Raw genomic sequence first — 15,046 nt, forward strand, 5'->3', positions numbered from 1 at the left:
ACAGGACAACATGGCGGCTGGACGCAGAGTTTTTCTTTAAGCCTCGATAAAAATCCTGTTTTGGGACAGATCTGGACGTTATTGGGTACAAAACGGCCCGGGAATTTCACAGCTTACACCGAGGAGTTACTAGATAAGCTGAGTTTAGTTGAACCATCAGGAAAGTCGTGGAAAAGGCGAGAAAAAGTAACAACAGATACGGTAAGAACAAGACACAAAGACACGAAGAACCTTGGAAGAACGATTTGATTGGCAAAGAAGTGGAGCAGGTTTAAGAGAAGGTAACTTTAAGGCTCCTTGTTAGTAGTTAGAACAGGCGGCCGGGGTACATACTGGGGAGCCTAGTGCTTTCTGTAACGAGCATTTCATGATTACATAACTTTGCAGATCTATGATTTTGACGTACATAACGTATATTTGCGTCAGCGGGGGGTGTAAAGTCGCCCTCAGCTAAGGACTGAAAAATACTGCGTGCATATTTGTTTGTTTTATTCCAAAATGCTCCAAAAACTGGATCTGTGCACCTTATTCTTAACTGTGGGTGCACCTAGAATGATATTTGTGTAGGTTTTAATACGTGCACATAGGTAAGTTCTCTCTCTCTCTACAGGTACTATTGTATGCTTATTCACAGCTTCTTATTGATACTTAGGTGTCATAGAAAATAAAACCTTTAAGTTCAAGTTCGTTGTATCGGATATTACTTCTTAAAAATTTGGAAGTTACCAAATTGAAATAACAATGCAATGAGAACTTCAAATTCAAACAGTACTTAGTAAAGTTTGTAATCAGGTTTGCTCCCATTCTACTTTAACTTTATCCACAAATAGTTTCATAAGGTTGTTGGTAAATCAGGTGAACAGGCTAGGTTTTCGTCGGTCCACAACCCTATAATAGTCTCTAGTGTCTTTTTTATTGTCACGTTTAATTTGGCAACACATCCTTACTGCTTCGTCACAAAGTGGCAAGGTGAAGTAACATATCACGTTTGAGAACGTATTCTTGTCAAATTACAACATGATTTACGTCACGATAGGTCAAGTTTACTTTGTACTGACATGACAAGATCACTGCACAGATAAAAACTGATCATTGTGCACTCATCCGAAGATAATGTCTGAGTTTTAATGATGAAATGTGACTCTGCAGAGAATAAAAAGGAATTGTGTACCGGTGAATATATTATTCTATGTTGTGCAACCAAAATTATTTCTGGTACCAACTTATATCATCCATTTATTCAGAACATCAGTACAGGTTGGACTGTGCATGTGAAACTGGACATTAATACTGATGTTGCAGGATATTTCTTTGTGACATTGTTCAATATTTCAATATCATTAATCATATCTTTATGTAACCCCCTCCCAACCTCCCTTTACTAGTACTTACTTTACTTTTATTTATTTAGCCAGGTTATCTACAGCATTTATCAAGGACATCTCCCAGTAACGTTATTGTTTTCTGCATGTTTACAATGCCCATGCACTTGCACTTGCACTTGCACCATGGCTGCTGGGTGGCATCTGTTTAGCAGCTCCCCCTAGTGAGTTTGATTATAACAGCATGTGCTGTTTCCCCAGGAGCACCATGGCTGAATGCCGGTACTCTCTGCGCAGAAGGCAGAAGCAACAGTTAGCCGATGAACACCCGCTGGACCAACACTTCCAGCCACAGGAGGTAGATTTATACAGATACAACAGAACTTTTTTTTTTAAATTGCATGTACATGTACTAAGATTTGATTTCTGGCAGCCTGCAATATTGTAAGTTCATTGAACAGACAAAGGCAAAGATCTCAAGACGCTGTGAGATATTTCTCACGAGTCTTTGAAAGATTGTCGTTTATCAATCATACTCCATACATGGTATCATAAAATGCATATTGATTCTTGTAATGAAGCAAAACAAATGACAACTTTGATATGATTTAGTTTAAAACCTACAAACACTTCTAGCCACAGGTACAGGTACATATACTACAGAACTTTTGTTTCAAATTGCATGTACTTATAAAACAAAGGTAAAGCAGGCATCCTCAACTGAGGTGAAGCATGATGCATGCATTTCATAGCCTGAGTGCCAGCCTTTTTAGCTTCCGTCTGCTATCCTAGCTCCGCTGCGCTACCCAAGCTCCGCTGACGGCCAGGAGCGGAGCTTGGGTAGCGGACGGAAGCTAAAAAGGCTGGCACTCAGCTGTCTATGCATTTCAAGTAGCTAGTAGTAGTAGTGCAATGCGGCTTTGCTACAGTTCACGTTTTGTATTTGTACTACAAATTTCTGGCAACCTGCAATATTGAAATTTTGACGACCTTTGACCCAACCCTGATGCCACACACACGTAATCACGTGCCTACAGCACTTGGGTCAGTTCGCTGATGAAGACCGAGTGATTTGATGGAAAATTCCTGTGAGTGAAATTTTTTGAGTAGGAAAACAGTTTATTTCTCATTTTAACAACAGCTCTGATGTGTTTCATTCCTTCTAGAAGAAATCTAAAGACTCTGAGTCCCACACCTGCCAGAAGTGCGGAAGACACTTCAGACACGCCCACCACTTTAAGAAGCACGTCAAGACGTGTACTTCTTCCAAGACGAAGACACGGCGCACCTATGGCTCCTTCGCCTGTAAGACGTGTGAGAAAGTCTTCAGCCGCTCTGATTGGTTAAGACGTCACCAGGAGGTTCATAGCAAGGAGCGCCCGTTCAGGTCGGTCAAAACACAACCTGTAGAAGAGACGTCGTGGTGATGATGTTACATATATATGTAGGACTGTTACTGTTAGGAAAATTATAATCGATGATGATTGTATTTTTTTACCGGTCCCCAACTTCCCCCCCACCTAAAGGACAATAGCTGTTCCTATGGTGTTGTCTTACCATAGGAACCTTCCCATCTTGTTTTACATTTCAATACCTCATATGCACGACTGTGTGATTTGCCATGTAAAATTGTTTTTTGTAGTTATTGTAAATAAGTACTGGTTAGTTTTGCTAGTTCATTTTAGTGACGCTGAAGAAGAGTGATGGATGTCACTCGAAACGTCCGGAAATAAATCTCTGAAATTGAGTCTGAATTCTTATCCAGTTGTAGAGTCTGAATTCTCTTTATTCACAAACGTACTAGTATTAGGGTTTGTATTGTTGAATAAGAGTTTTTTCTTGTGTAGTTAATTACAAAACAATAGCAACTTCATTGCAAGTATAATGATTATCAACTGTAAATTATCTCGCATTTCATCCCTCTAATACATGTACAGCTGTCAGGAGGCATGAGCCTGCTTGTTGTTGTTGATATGAACCAATAAACTAGTCTGCTCCTGCTACTACAGGTGTAAGCTGTGTTCGGCATCGTACAAGCGCCGAGATGCGCTACAGCGGCACGAGCTGATTCAGCACACCTGGCCGGACGAACAGGTAACTCCACACCTTTGTTTTTTTGTTTATCACAGGTATTTTTTGAGTCAGAATTGCCCTGATGAAAGCGACAGGCGGTCATCGAAATGTCACAGTGCATAAAGCAGTTGGTCGTGCAAGAAAAGTTTTTTGTTGTTGTTATTCATCACACAGGTCTGCCTGCTCATCTTTGTCTGGTGTTGTGTTGGTGTAATGGTTAGGGTGTTTGGTCTGGAGGCCAGAGGTCCTGGGGTCAAATCCCTTAAGCCTGACAGGTCACCGATGTTGTGTTCTCCGGAAAGGCTCTTATTTGACTTATTATTTATGATTGTGTTGATATTGTTTACGTAAAGTTTACGTTAAGTTTATTTTGTCGTAACTCTTTACCCGTGACTCCTGCCCCTCCACTTCGACCTTGTTCAAAAGTGGCCCGTGTGGCTGAACAAGCATTCGAAAGGATATAAAGGCTTTGACTTGACTTGACTTGACACGACTTTACTCACAACATAGGTACCTGACGTTGGTTGGGGTCAGGTAAAATCATTTTCTTTTAACACAACCAGTAAATCTCGCCAGCTGACGTTTCGATGTCTTTCCGACACCTTCTTCAGAGCTTCTGACTGGAGTACTGCTTCTCGACGCTATAACTTAGTAGCTGATGTAGGGAGAGTTTGTTCGGCAAGAATGCAATCCCGAACGTGGCTAATTATCATCATCAGTCCATTGGCTATACAGGGCTCGAAATAGTGGGTGCATGTGCACCCAGTGCACCCAAAATTGGAGCTGTGCACCTAATTTTTGACTGTGGGTGCACTGGTGCACATATATATATTTTTGTAGCCTATAGGGTTAAGGTACTATTGCACACAAGTATACAGAATATTCTTGAAATGTAAGTATAAAAAACAGCATGATAACTTTTTGCTGTACTTTATTTAATGTATTATTTGTTTGAAATTTTGAAGTTAGTTATAGAATTACAGATTGAAGTTCTTAAGAATGGCAGCAGCGTTAAGCTTTGTAATTATGTTCTGAAGACATTCAACTTTATTTTATCTGGTGCACCCAAAATTCTTTCTGTGCACCCAATTTTTTGAGTTGGGTGCACCAGTGCACCTATTCCAAAAGATGAATTTCGAGCCCTGCTATAGCTACCAATTGCAATACTGTGCCCTATGTACATGGATAGCTAGACACAGTGGATAACAACCCACTGCCCCTACAGCCTCAATAAGGCTATGGGACTACCTTTACCTTTACTATCTTGTGTCTGTGTTGCAGGTGAAGAAAGCAGCAGCTAGCGAGGCCAGGTGTGTGAAGTGCGGGAAGGTGTACATGGCAGGGGAAATCTCACGTCACATGGCCATGTCGCACTCTAACAACCCAGACTCGGAAAACATATCGCACTCTGAAAATATGTCGCACTCCACACCATCAGCGCAGCCACAAACTGACGCAGAATTGTCACACTCTGCACAATTGGGACAACAAACAACTGACCCGGACTCTGAAAATATTTCTCACGTCACACTATCAGAACAACCACAGAGCGGCCCAGACGTTGCAAAATTGTCAAACTTTGCACCATCAGGACAGTCACAAGCAGATCTAGGGCCTACCTTTGAAAACAAGCCCAGCAGGACAGACTCAGAGATGGTGGGAGGTGAAACAGACAATATGTATCCAGCTTTAGGGATTGTACAACACATTACAGAGTCAGAACAAAAACAGGTAAATGCCAACTCAGGAAACAAACATTGTGAGCTGACGGATGTAGCAGAAAGCAAGGAACTAGCAAAGCAGCAACACCAAGACACAGATTCGCAAAACAAACTTGTAGAGAAGACTTTTGAAGCGGTCATGAATGGTGAAGATGCAGTGGTTGCACAAAGCAGAGGACAAACATCCCAAGACCTTCTCGAAAGCGACGTAACAGACAGGCCTAGGGAAAGGACGGAGGTGAACATGCATCATCAGGACAAAGAAGAGGGTGAGTCATCAGAAACCCGAGAACGGAACGGTGAGTGGGAGAGGTCAGAGTGCACGACTGGTAGCGGCAACTCCAAAACAGCTGCCTGCTCCACTCTAGGGGAGAACAGAGCGGAAGTTGAGGTAGGAATGTTCGAAGAAAATGAACCGCGCCAAGAGGACGCATCAAGTGGCGTTCCCAGCGAGCCAACGCCCAGTGGGAAGGACAGACACCACTGTAACACGTGCGGGGACTGGCTCCCGACTCAGGAGAGGCTGGCTAGACACGAGGAGGAGGTATAATTATAGTTTTGTTTGTTTGTATTGTCAGTGTTCTCACCAGCATACAATGTAGTCTGAGCATAAGGGCCCCAATTATGCTCTGATTTAGCCAGACCCCCTATATGCTGTGACAACTAGATTGAAGGTTAAACGAATCTTTTGTGGGTCCTCTCCCCAAATGAGGGGTGGAAACTCTTGTTAACCCCTTTTCCCTCCTTGGGTCCAGGTAAAATGGGGTGAGGCCCCTCAAATCGTCATTTTTTTTTTTCTTTCACTTTTCTCACTTTCACTTTTTTAATCTGCTTTTTTTCTTTATATATTCAATTAGTCCCTTTTTTCAGTTTAACTTTTTTCACTTTTTACTTTCACTTTTTTTCACTTTCAATTTCTTCACCTAGATTTTTACTTAAATTTTTTAACTTTCACTTTATTTTCACTTTTTCACTTTCCCTTTTCAATTTCACTTTTTTTCCCTTTCACTTTTTTCCCTTTCACTTCTTCGACATTCACTTCTTTCACTTTAACTTTTTCCACTTTTTTTACTTTTTTACTTTCACTTTCACCAGGTGCACGGCGTGGTGTCCTTCATCTGTCCGGAGTGTCGCCAGCTGTTCCAGAAGATTCACCTGCTGGAGAAACACCTGTCGACTCACCTGGGGTACATACCGCACCTGTGCACCGTCTGTAAGACGCCCTTCCGTGGGGAGGAGGAGTTAAAGACACACCTGGAGGAGGAGCACCACTTTAAGGACCTACAGAAATGTCTTTACTGCGCACAGACCTTGCCTACAAGGTAGGTCTCCTACATGTACCTACCCACTTTAAGGACCTACAGAAGTGTCTTTACTGTGCACAGACCTTGCCTACAAGGTAGGCCTCCTACCTACAGTCAACTATCAGATAAAGAACGCCTTTTCACAAGGCAACATTTGCTATAGCAACGGGATAAAGTTTGGAAACAGACATTTCAAACAGCATCCAATTCTTACTGAAACGTCTGACCCTTTCAAAATCTATTCAGTTGTCTTTACTGTGCACAGACCTTGCCTACAAGGTAGGTCTCCTACATGTATCTACAGTCAAGTATCATAAAGAACGCCTTTTCACAAGGCAACAGTTACTATAGCAACGGGATAAAGTTTGGAAACGGTCATATATTTAAGTCAGCGTGCAATGATTGTGATTCGTCCGTGCTGACTGTAATGTCTAACCCTTTCAAAATCTATGCGGTTGCTTGAGTAACTGCTCCCTTGATGAGTTTGAATTATTTTAGATAGACTTGTCAAAAGAAGATTTCAGCATTCACATGATTGTACAAAAAAATGTACTTTCAAAATGTCGATAGAAAGACGTATACATTTGGGCGCAACGGCGGAACATTCGGCTCAGAACCAAGAGGTCTCGAGTTTGAATACTGTCATGTCACCGATCTTGTGCCCTTGGGTAAAAGGGTACCTGACTTCGGTTGGGGAAGGTCATATTGAGGTCACCTGGTGGCGCCGAATGGCAGCTGCCCAGACCCTTGCAACAATGCCACATAATGCAAGTGTGGATAAGATATGTATAATTATGTACATGTTGTGTATTGTGTGAAACCTGTAATACCCTGCATCAATTCAGCGCTAGGAAGGCTGCCATTGCGGGTAATTTCTGACCAATAAAAAAAACAAAAAATGTCTGTGAGTAATACATGTATGTGTTTTAACTGCAGGTTCCACATGAATGCTCACATCCGCCTGCTCCATGAGGCGTGCCGGGCGTGGTGCCACCTGTGCCAGAAGCCCATCAGCCCCTTTCACACCCTCGCCGCCCACCGCAAACTCGTGCACGGCGAGAGGAAGCTTCGCTGCGAGGAGTGCGGCGCCTTGTTCAAGTCCACCGTCTCGCTGAAGGCGCACCTACTCAGGCACCGGGGCACGAACTCCTGTCTGTGTGACTACTGTGGGAAACGCTTCAACTGTAAAAAGGAGCTGCAAGGTTTGTTTATAACAGAATCCAAATAATAAGGGAAAATCCATTTTATTCCCTTTTTGGGGTCGTAAAAACAAGAAAATTAAGCTTTCTATTTGATCAAAATCCACCCTTTCTGATTCGGTATCTTGATTTCAAACAATTTCAACTTATTAAGGATATGTCCTTGAGTGAAGTTCATGTCTGTGTGACTACATGTACTGTGGGAAAAGGTTCAACTGTAAAAAGGAGCTGCAAGGTTTGTCTGTTTGTTTTATGAGTGCGATGTCCAAGTCCATGGTCTCAGGCGCAAGGACTAAGGTATTGTACGTTCTGCAGGGAGCACTGCAGTTGTCTCTCCCTTGCAGCGAAGCTTCGCCATGAGGGGGCGAAGTTTGCCATCTCTGATTGCCATGTTTGTTGTTCCTCCCTTCCTCCCCAGGCCACGTAGCGAAGGTTCACGACCCGGCGCTGAAGCGGCATGTGTGCGAGATCTGCGGCCATCGCACCTGGATCCTGTCGGATCTCATGGATCACAAGTACCGGCTGCACCCCGACCAGATCACGGACAACGAGAAACACAAGTCAAGGTCAGGCCATCTTGATAAGATATTATATTACATCCAAGCAGGCATCAAATTTTGACCGTTTCCAAAAATAGAGGGTTGCAACCATGCTGTGGATCCTACAAAGCCGGTGCAAGTTGAGCAAATATATGACGAAAATTGCTGTGTGAAAGTCTTTTCAACTTGTAATAATCATAACGTAAGATAACTTCTTTGTTTTTCAGTCTGTACAGAAGACAGATGAACCTGATATCCACATTTGCCACTAAGAGCCTTAATTGTTTTATTTTTATTAGGCTTTTTGAAGTCTCATCCTACTAGTACTTATTTGTTTCCCTGTTTGTTTTTCAGTCTGTACAGATGACAGATTTTTAATAGGCTTATTTTTAAGTCTCAATTTATTTCTTTAGTACCCGAGTGTATGTTTTTCTTCTCACGATGACGATACAAACTTGGCTCTAATTGGCATAATCTATTTCAGATGTTGGTCTTGTCTACCAAATTTACATATTGTATGTGGGAAAGTCCTTTTATCAATTAGAATCATTTCAACTTAAGACCTGTTTGTTTTTCAGTCTGTACAGGAGGCAGAAAAACTTGATCCGGAGGCCGGCCCAGCGCTACACGTGTCCGCAGTGCGGCAAGAGGTACCTCTCCATGCTGCACCTGCAGCGCCACCTGGCACTCCACGACGGTACTGCACACGCCTGCGCCGCCTGCGGACAGAAGTTCCTGAAGGAGGCGGACTATCGCCGCCATCTTGCGACGCACGGGAAGACGTACGCGTGCGGCGTGTGCGGCAAGACGTTCCGGAAGAAGCAGAACTGCGAACGGCACGAGCTGGCCACGTGTCGCGGCGAAAAGGTTTGTTTGTTTAGAACTGTGAGCCGCATTAGACATGCATTAGCAGGGCTCGAAATAGTGGGTGCATGTGCACCTGTGTGCACCCAAAATTGGAGCTGTGCACCTGCTTTTTGACTGTGTGCACCTAGATATTTTTGTACTCTACATGTATAGGCTAACAGTTCTCTTGTACATTAGCATACAGAATATTCTTGAAATGTAAGCATCAGAAAAAGCAATATAACCTTTTTTTGTACTTTATTTGATGTATAATTGCTTGGTTGAAATTTGAAATCTGGATAGAATTACAGATTGAAGTTATTAAGAGAGGCAGTAGCGTCAAACTTATGTTTTGCTGACATTCAACTTTATTTTATGTGGTGCACCCAAAATTTTTTCTGTGCACCTATAACTTTCTGTGTTTGGTGCACCAGTGCACCTATTTCCAAAAAAGAATTTCGAGCCCTGATTATAGATAAAACTTGTAGTCTCGTCCTTACTTACTTGTTTACTGTACGTGAGCATCTGTTGCTGCCAGAAGGTGGGAAACAATAAACTTATTTCAGCCAAAAAACTGGTTGTGTCATACCAGTGGACAAAATATAATCATGAATACCATAGAACATTAAAAGAATGATATTTACTATTTCTTCTATGAGTTCAGGTTCACGTGCTCCGTGTGCGGTAAGATGTCGAAGTTCCTGAGCCAGTACACGTGGCACATTGAGCAGCATCCATTCATTCATCAATTATCATTCATTCAATCATTCAATCATTTCATCCATCATTCTCTCCTTCCTTCGCTCCAAGAGTTCAGGTTTACGTGCTCGGTGTGCCTTAAGATGTTGAAGTTCCTGTGTCAGTACGTGGGGCACATTGAGCAGCATCCATTCATTCATCAATTATCATTCATTCAATCATTCAATCATTTCATCCATCATTCTCTCCTTCCTTCGCTCCAAGAGTTCAGGTTTACGTGCTCGGTGTGCCTTAAGATGTTGAAGTTCCTGTGTCAGTACGTGGGGCACATTGGGCAGCATCCATTCATTCATCAATTATCATTCATTCAATCATTCAATCATTTCATCCATCATTCTCTCCTTCCTTTGCTCCAAGAGTTCAGGTTTACGTGCTCGGTGTGCCTTAAGATGTTGAAGTTCCTGTGTCAGTACGTGGGGCACATTGGGCAGCATCCATTCATTCATCAATTATCATTCATTCAATCATTCAATCATTTCATCCATCATTCTCTCCTTCCTTTGCTCCAGGAGTTCCGGTTTACGTGCTCCGTGTGCGGTAAGATGTTGAAGTTCCTGAGCCAGTACACGCGGCACGTCGGGCAGCATCCATTCATTCATCAATCAATCAATCATTCATTCATTCATCCATCCATCATTCTCTCCTTCCTTCGCTCCAGGAGTTCCGGTTCACGTGCTCGGTGTGCGGTAAGATGTCGAAGTTCCTGAGCCAGTACACGCGGCACGTTGGGCAGCACTGCAGCGCGGCCGCCACACACGCCTGCCCCGTCTGTCACGTAACGTTCACATCGATGGCGGAGTTCAGGGACCACATCGACAGCCACGTGGCAAAGGTAGTGTGTACAGTCATGTAATTCGTATTCATCCGGATAATAAGATATGCCAAAAGTAGTTACTCGAGTAACTGGATAAAATTTCAAAATTTTATCCAGTTGTTTGAGTAGCTATTTTTAGCAATGTGTAATTCTGCCACAAAATACCCCAGCAGTTAAAAAAAAGCTGTCAGGCCTAGGCCCAAACATATACGACTTCTTACCATAGCCGTAACATGGCCAAATATGTTAAGGAAGGAGTACACATATTAAAAGAGATAGCAGTTGGCTAAGGTATGGGGAGGGTCTACATAGGGGATTACAAGCACATCTCCCAGCACTGCCACCACACACGCCTGCCCCGTCTGTCACGTAACGTTCACATCGATGGCGGAGTTCAGGGACCACATCGACAGCCACGTGGCAAAGGTTTATCATATTTATTACCCTTAAGTTAAGGTAGACAAGTTTAAAGTAGAGCGGACTCATTCCTCAGCTAACCTACATCTACCGCACCACACTCGTCTCTCAGTATACATTGTAAGACATCTGGAGTTGCAAAGTTCCCGTTTAGAACTTTTGTTCAGCCTGTCAGACCGGTCTCGCCCTCTCAGCTTTTTCAATTTGGCTAAATGACACAAGTACATGTACCTAATAAGTTCCAGTGCATACCGCCCTCGCATCCCAACCAGAACCAGCACGTCTCCCTCGAATTGGTGCCGCTGGAGAAGGCGGATGCCCAAAGTGTGTGGGTCTCAGATTCGCAACCTGTCATCCACCTTAAACAAATTCACGCGAAGGCTACCGTGTCAATTGACACGGTCACCATACTCGATCTGTATTTGTATCTGTACTATGTATCTGTACTATGTATCTGTACTATGTATCTGTACTATGTATCTGTACTATGTATCTGTACTATGTATCTGAATACGAATAAAGATTATTCGAGTGGTTGCCATTAAATACCGCCTTTGCTGGTAATGCTTAGGTCTCAATAGGAAACGGGCCCCGCCACCAACAGGTCCAGTGAGATATAGGGGCTTTATCTGATCTAATCCTTAGGCTAATCTAATGTAATCTAATCTTTAACCCTAAGGGCTGTTTTTTTCACACCCTAATCTTCAATGCGTTTCTTGAAAATTTAAGGATGAAACCCCGTGGCACTACAACACATGCTCTAAACAACAGCAAAAAATCTTAGATCTGATCTTATCCTCAATGCAGTTTTATTCACACCCTAATCTTCGATGCGTTTCTTTGAAATTGAAGGGTGAGACTCCGTGGCACTACAACACATGCTCTAAACAACAGCAAAAAATCTTAGATCTGATCTAATCCTCCATGCAGTTTTATTCACACCCTAATCTTCGATGCGTTTCTTGAAATTTAAGGATGAAACCCCGTGGCACTACAACACATGCTCTAAACAACAACAAAACATCTTAGATCTGATCTAATCCTCAAGGCAGTTTTATTCACACCCTAATCTTCGATGCGTTTCTTTGAAATGTAAGGGTGAGACTCCGTGGCACTGCGCGGTGTGCAACACGTACCACGAGCAGCAGTCGCGCCTGGCGAAGCACGCCAAGATCCACTCCGACCAGACCCCGTTTCTCTGCCCGCACTGCGGGAAGGGCTTCAAGGACGCCGCACACCTTCAGGTCTGTATCTGTTAAAGTTAAAGTGACCCGGGCGTCTTGAAAGACGCATAGGGGTGGCGCCCATCTCCATTTCTATAGCCCTTGGGCCACACACATTTGTGCAAGTCACTACAGCAGGGGGCTGGTCCGCTGGTAGTGATGTGTGTGTTTAACTTCCATACTCTGTCCCAAATACTGAGTGCTAAGCAGAGAAAGCAGTATGTACCATTTTTAGAGTCTTTGGTATGACCCGGCCGGGGTTCGAACTCACGACCTACTGTGTACAAGGCGAACACTCTACTAACTAGGCCATTGCACCTGTATCTGTACACTACCAAAAATGTTTTCCCATTTTTCGAGTTTTTCTTAACTCATGAACCAATTTTCTTCTGAATGGAGTTTAAACTGTAAATGCCAACACCATAAATTGGACTTACCCAAATTTTGGACTGATCAGCTCCAGTCTTTGTCAAGGAGTGAGCAATCCACTGCTTCTGTGACGTCACGTTATGCAGATAAGACACGTGACTCAGTAAGCAGTGGATCATATGCAATTTTCTTATATGAAGAATGAATATGAAAAAGAAATGGAAGATTCTTTCCATGGCAATTCAATGTTTGTTTGTTTGATTTATTAGGTCCACGAGAACATCCACACCAGGGCAAAGGAGTACGCCTGTAAGGAGTGTGGCCGGGTCTTCGCCCAGTACTCCAGGTAGGACCAGTAAAAGGATAGCTCGTCTGTGAGTGAGTCTGCCAAATTGGATCGATATAACTTTCCAATTGTGAGGCATGCCACAATTTGGCCCTTTTGTGTCTGCCATGGTATTTGATTGTAATTTTATTGCAAATTTGTTAGTTAACCATTCATCATTCATTCACTTTCTCTCCAGCATGAAGCGCCACGAGCTGACCCACAACAAGAGCCAGCCGCACCAGTGCCCGTTCTGCGAACGCAGGTTTGTTTTTTTGTCTGTTTGTTTGTCTGTGTGTTTTGCCAGGGTGGCCCTTCTCAGTGGCCTGAAAAACAGACAAATAACTTGAATTATACATAGATGGCACGTAACAATTCATGTATTACACACAGGTACATTTTTGGACAGACTAGGCTTTAATTTGTATTCACAATCAATATTCCGGTCCAGTCGTGAAGTCAGCCTTGGTTTACAGCATAGATTAAATGTTTTCATTGAGGAATGAATGAATGAATGGGTGAATGAATGAATGAATGAATGAATGAATGAATGAATGAGTGAATGAATGAATGAATGAAAGAAAGCTTGTTCCAGAAACAGGAACCTCAGTCTGTGACTTTCATGTAACTCATGTCTTCCATGTTCCAGGTTCTCCCAGAAGTGTTCCATGGACAGACACCTTCGCCAGCACACCGGAGAGACCCCGTACGTCTGCGAGATCTGCGGGAAGGGCTTCAAACAGTCCACCCTGCTGCACAACCACTCCAAAAAGGTGCACCAGAAACTAGGCTGAGGGTTTTAAGTCCAAGCTTTATTAGTGCAGTGTTAGGGCTAACAATACTGGGTATATTATGCACTTTTGTGCATCTGAAATACAGGAGTTGTGCACCTAATTTTTGACTGTGGGTGCGCCAGTGCACCTAGATATTTCTGTGTCGTTACATATGTAAAGATCCTTTTGTACACTAGTATATGAATTCCGAATATTCTTGACATTTAACCACCAGAAACTATGATGACGGTGGTACCCAATGCAACGTATGAAGACAACAAAACAAACGGTATTCATCTGTTGTATGGTTAACATGCACTGTTTGCTGCTCAAAAGAACATTATCCTGTGGGAAGGGCTTCAAACAGTCGACACTGCTGCAAAACCACTCCAAAAAGGTGCACCAGAAACTCGGCTGAGGGTCGAAGTCCCAGCAGTTTCAGGTCTGAAAATATTGGATGCATGACACTGTCATGTGCCACTAAAATTGTAGGGTTACATGTACGTAAAAGTCCTTTTGTACACTTGTATACAAATTCTGATTTAGCTGTTGTGACAAATATTACAGATTGCCCACATCTAATAGTAAATTATGCGAGTTTGGGATCAAGTAGTCTCTTAGCGATGAAACAAGGTGAAAGAGGTGTAGTCAGAGTTTAGACCTTTTGCAATCATGTGCTGGCCATAGCTCGCAGTGTCTGTAAGTATTCATGTACTACATGACTTGTATGTCTTAGATTCAGAAGAATTAGTGGGAGCATGACTTAAGTTTTCTATAATTTATTTGAATTGGGAAACTCATGCCGATATATTTGAAGTAGTTGAAATGACTCCAGTTTAAAACATCAGTGTCTCAGGTACAAATAAAAGCACAAATCGTGTTGATTCAAATGTATGTTTTACAGTATTTCATCATAAATTTTCTGTGATGCTGGTAGTAGTTTTTGTATAATATAGAAGTGTACGACTCACAGAATAAAAATCTACACAAAAACTGTTAAAAAATGCTCATTTTGTATTTTTGTGTGGAGCAGACATTTACATTTTATAACATTGCATCGTACAACACATACACATGTACATGTATTAGTCACCAATAGACAGGGTCCCAGAAAAAAGTATACCCAACTTTAAAGGATTATTACGAAACATAAATTACAAATTCATTTAGAGCATTGCTATAATATTACATTGTAAAGGTTTCCAGAAAGCAGACCTGAAGTTGAATGTACTTTCAAAGTGCTACCTTCATGACACTCCTGCAGTCCCCACAGTACCACAACCACAGTGATGCACTTCTCATGATCGTTTAACTTTAAGCACACTGAAGAAGCTGTTTGGCACCCCATTCTCTATTGGTTAC

The 15,046-nt window shown here is 42.6% G+C and overlaps 2 protein-coding genes across 2 annotated transcripts; both read left to right on the plus strand.

The window, feature by feature from the left end:
- Window positions 1-4: 4 nt before the first annotated feature.
- Window positions 5-10,470, plus strand: LOC136424540 (zinc finger protein 497-like). The gene is made up of 10 exons (XM_066413155.1): window positions 5-281; window positions 1,584-1,680; window positions 2,492-2,709; window positions 3,332-3,416; window positions 4,677-5,660; window positions 6,212-6,438; window positions 7,357-7,622; window positions 8,038-8,185; window positions 8,737-9,025; window positions 10,273-10,470. Exons 2-10 carry the CDS (start codon window positions 1,591-1,593, stop codon window positions 10,468-10,470), a joined length of 2,505 nt encoding a protein of 834 aa, XP_066269252.1. The 5' UTR covers window positions 5-281; window positions 1,584-1,590.
- Window positions 10,471-10,649: 179 nt separating this feature from the next.
- LOC136424822 (zinc finger protein 239-like) lies at window positions 10,650-14,688 on the plus strand. The gene is made up of 5 exons (XM_066413490.1): window positions 10,650-11,003; window positions 12,092-12,238; window positions 12,856-12,932; window positions 13,111-13,176; window positions 13,561-14,688. The coding sequence occupies exons 1-5, from the start codon at window positions 10,962-10,964 to the stop codon at window positions 13,703-13,705; spliced, it is 477 nt and encodes a 158-aa protein (XP_066269587.1). The 5' UTR covers window positions 10,650-10,961; the 3' UTR covers window positions 13,706-14,688.
- Window positions 14,689-15,046: the final 358 nt, after the last annotated feature.

This window comes from Branchiostoma lanceolatum, chromosome 18 (genome assembly GCF_035083965.1).
Source record: "Branchiostoma lanceolatum isolate klBraLanc5 chromosome 18, klBraLanc5.hap2, whole genome shotgun sequence".
Taxonomy (NCBI): domain Eukaryota; kingdom Metazoa; phylum Chordata; class Leptocardii; order Amphioxiformes; family Branchiostomatidae; genus Branchiostoma; species Branchiostoma lanceolatum.

What these genes read in the sequence shown, in the direction of transcription:
- LOC136424822 (XM_066413490.1), top strand. Translation starts at nt 10,962, where the DNA reads ATGGCGGAGTTCAGGGACCACATCGACAGCCACGTGGCAAAG. An exon ending in TCGACAGCCACGTGGCAAAG is followed by an intron (nt 11,004 to 12,091) that starts GTTTATCATATT and finishes TTGAAATGTAAG; the next exon opens with GGTGAGACTCCGTGGCACTG. An exon ending in TGCCCGTTCTGCGAACGCAG is followed by an intron (nt 13,177 to 13,560) that starts GTTTGTTTTTTT and finishes TCCATGTTCCAG; the next exon opens with GTTCTCCCAGAAGTGTTCCA.
- LOC136424540 (XM_066413155.1), top strand. Translation starts at nt 1,591, where the DNA reads ATGGCTGAATGCCGGTACTCTCTGCGCAGAAGGCAGAAGCAACAGTTA. An exon ending in AACGAGAAACACAAGTCAAG is followed by an intron (nt 8,186 to 8,736) that starts GTCAGGCCATCT and finishes TTTGTTTTTCAG; the next exon opens with TCTGTACAGGAGGCAGAAAA. An exon ending in CCACGTGTCGCGGCGAAAAG is followed by an intron (nt 9,026 to 10,272) that starts GTTTGTTTGTTT and finishes CCTTTGCTCCAG; the next exon opens with GAGTTCCGGTTTACGTGCTC.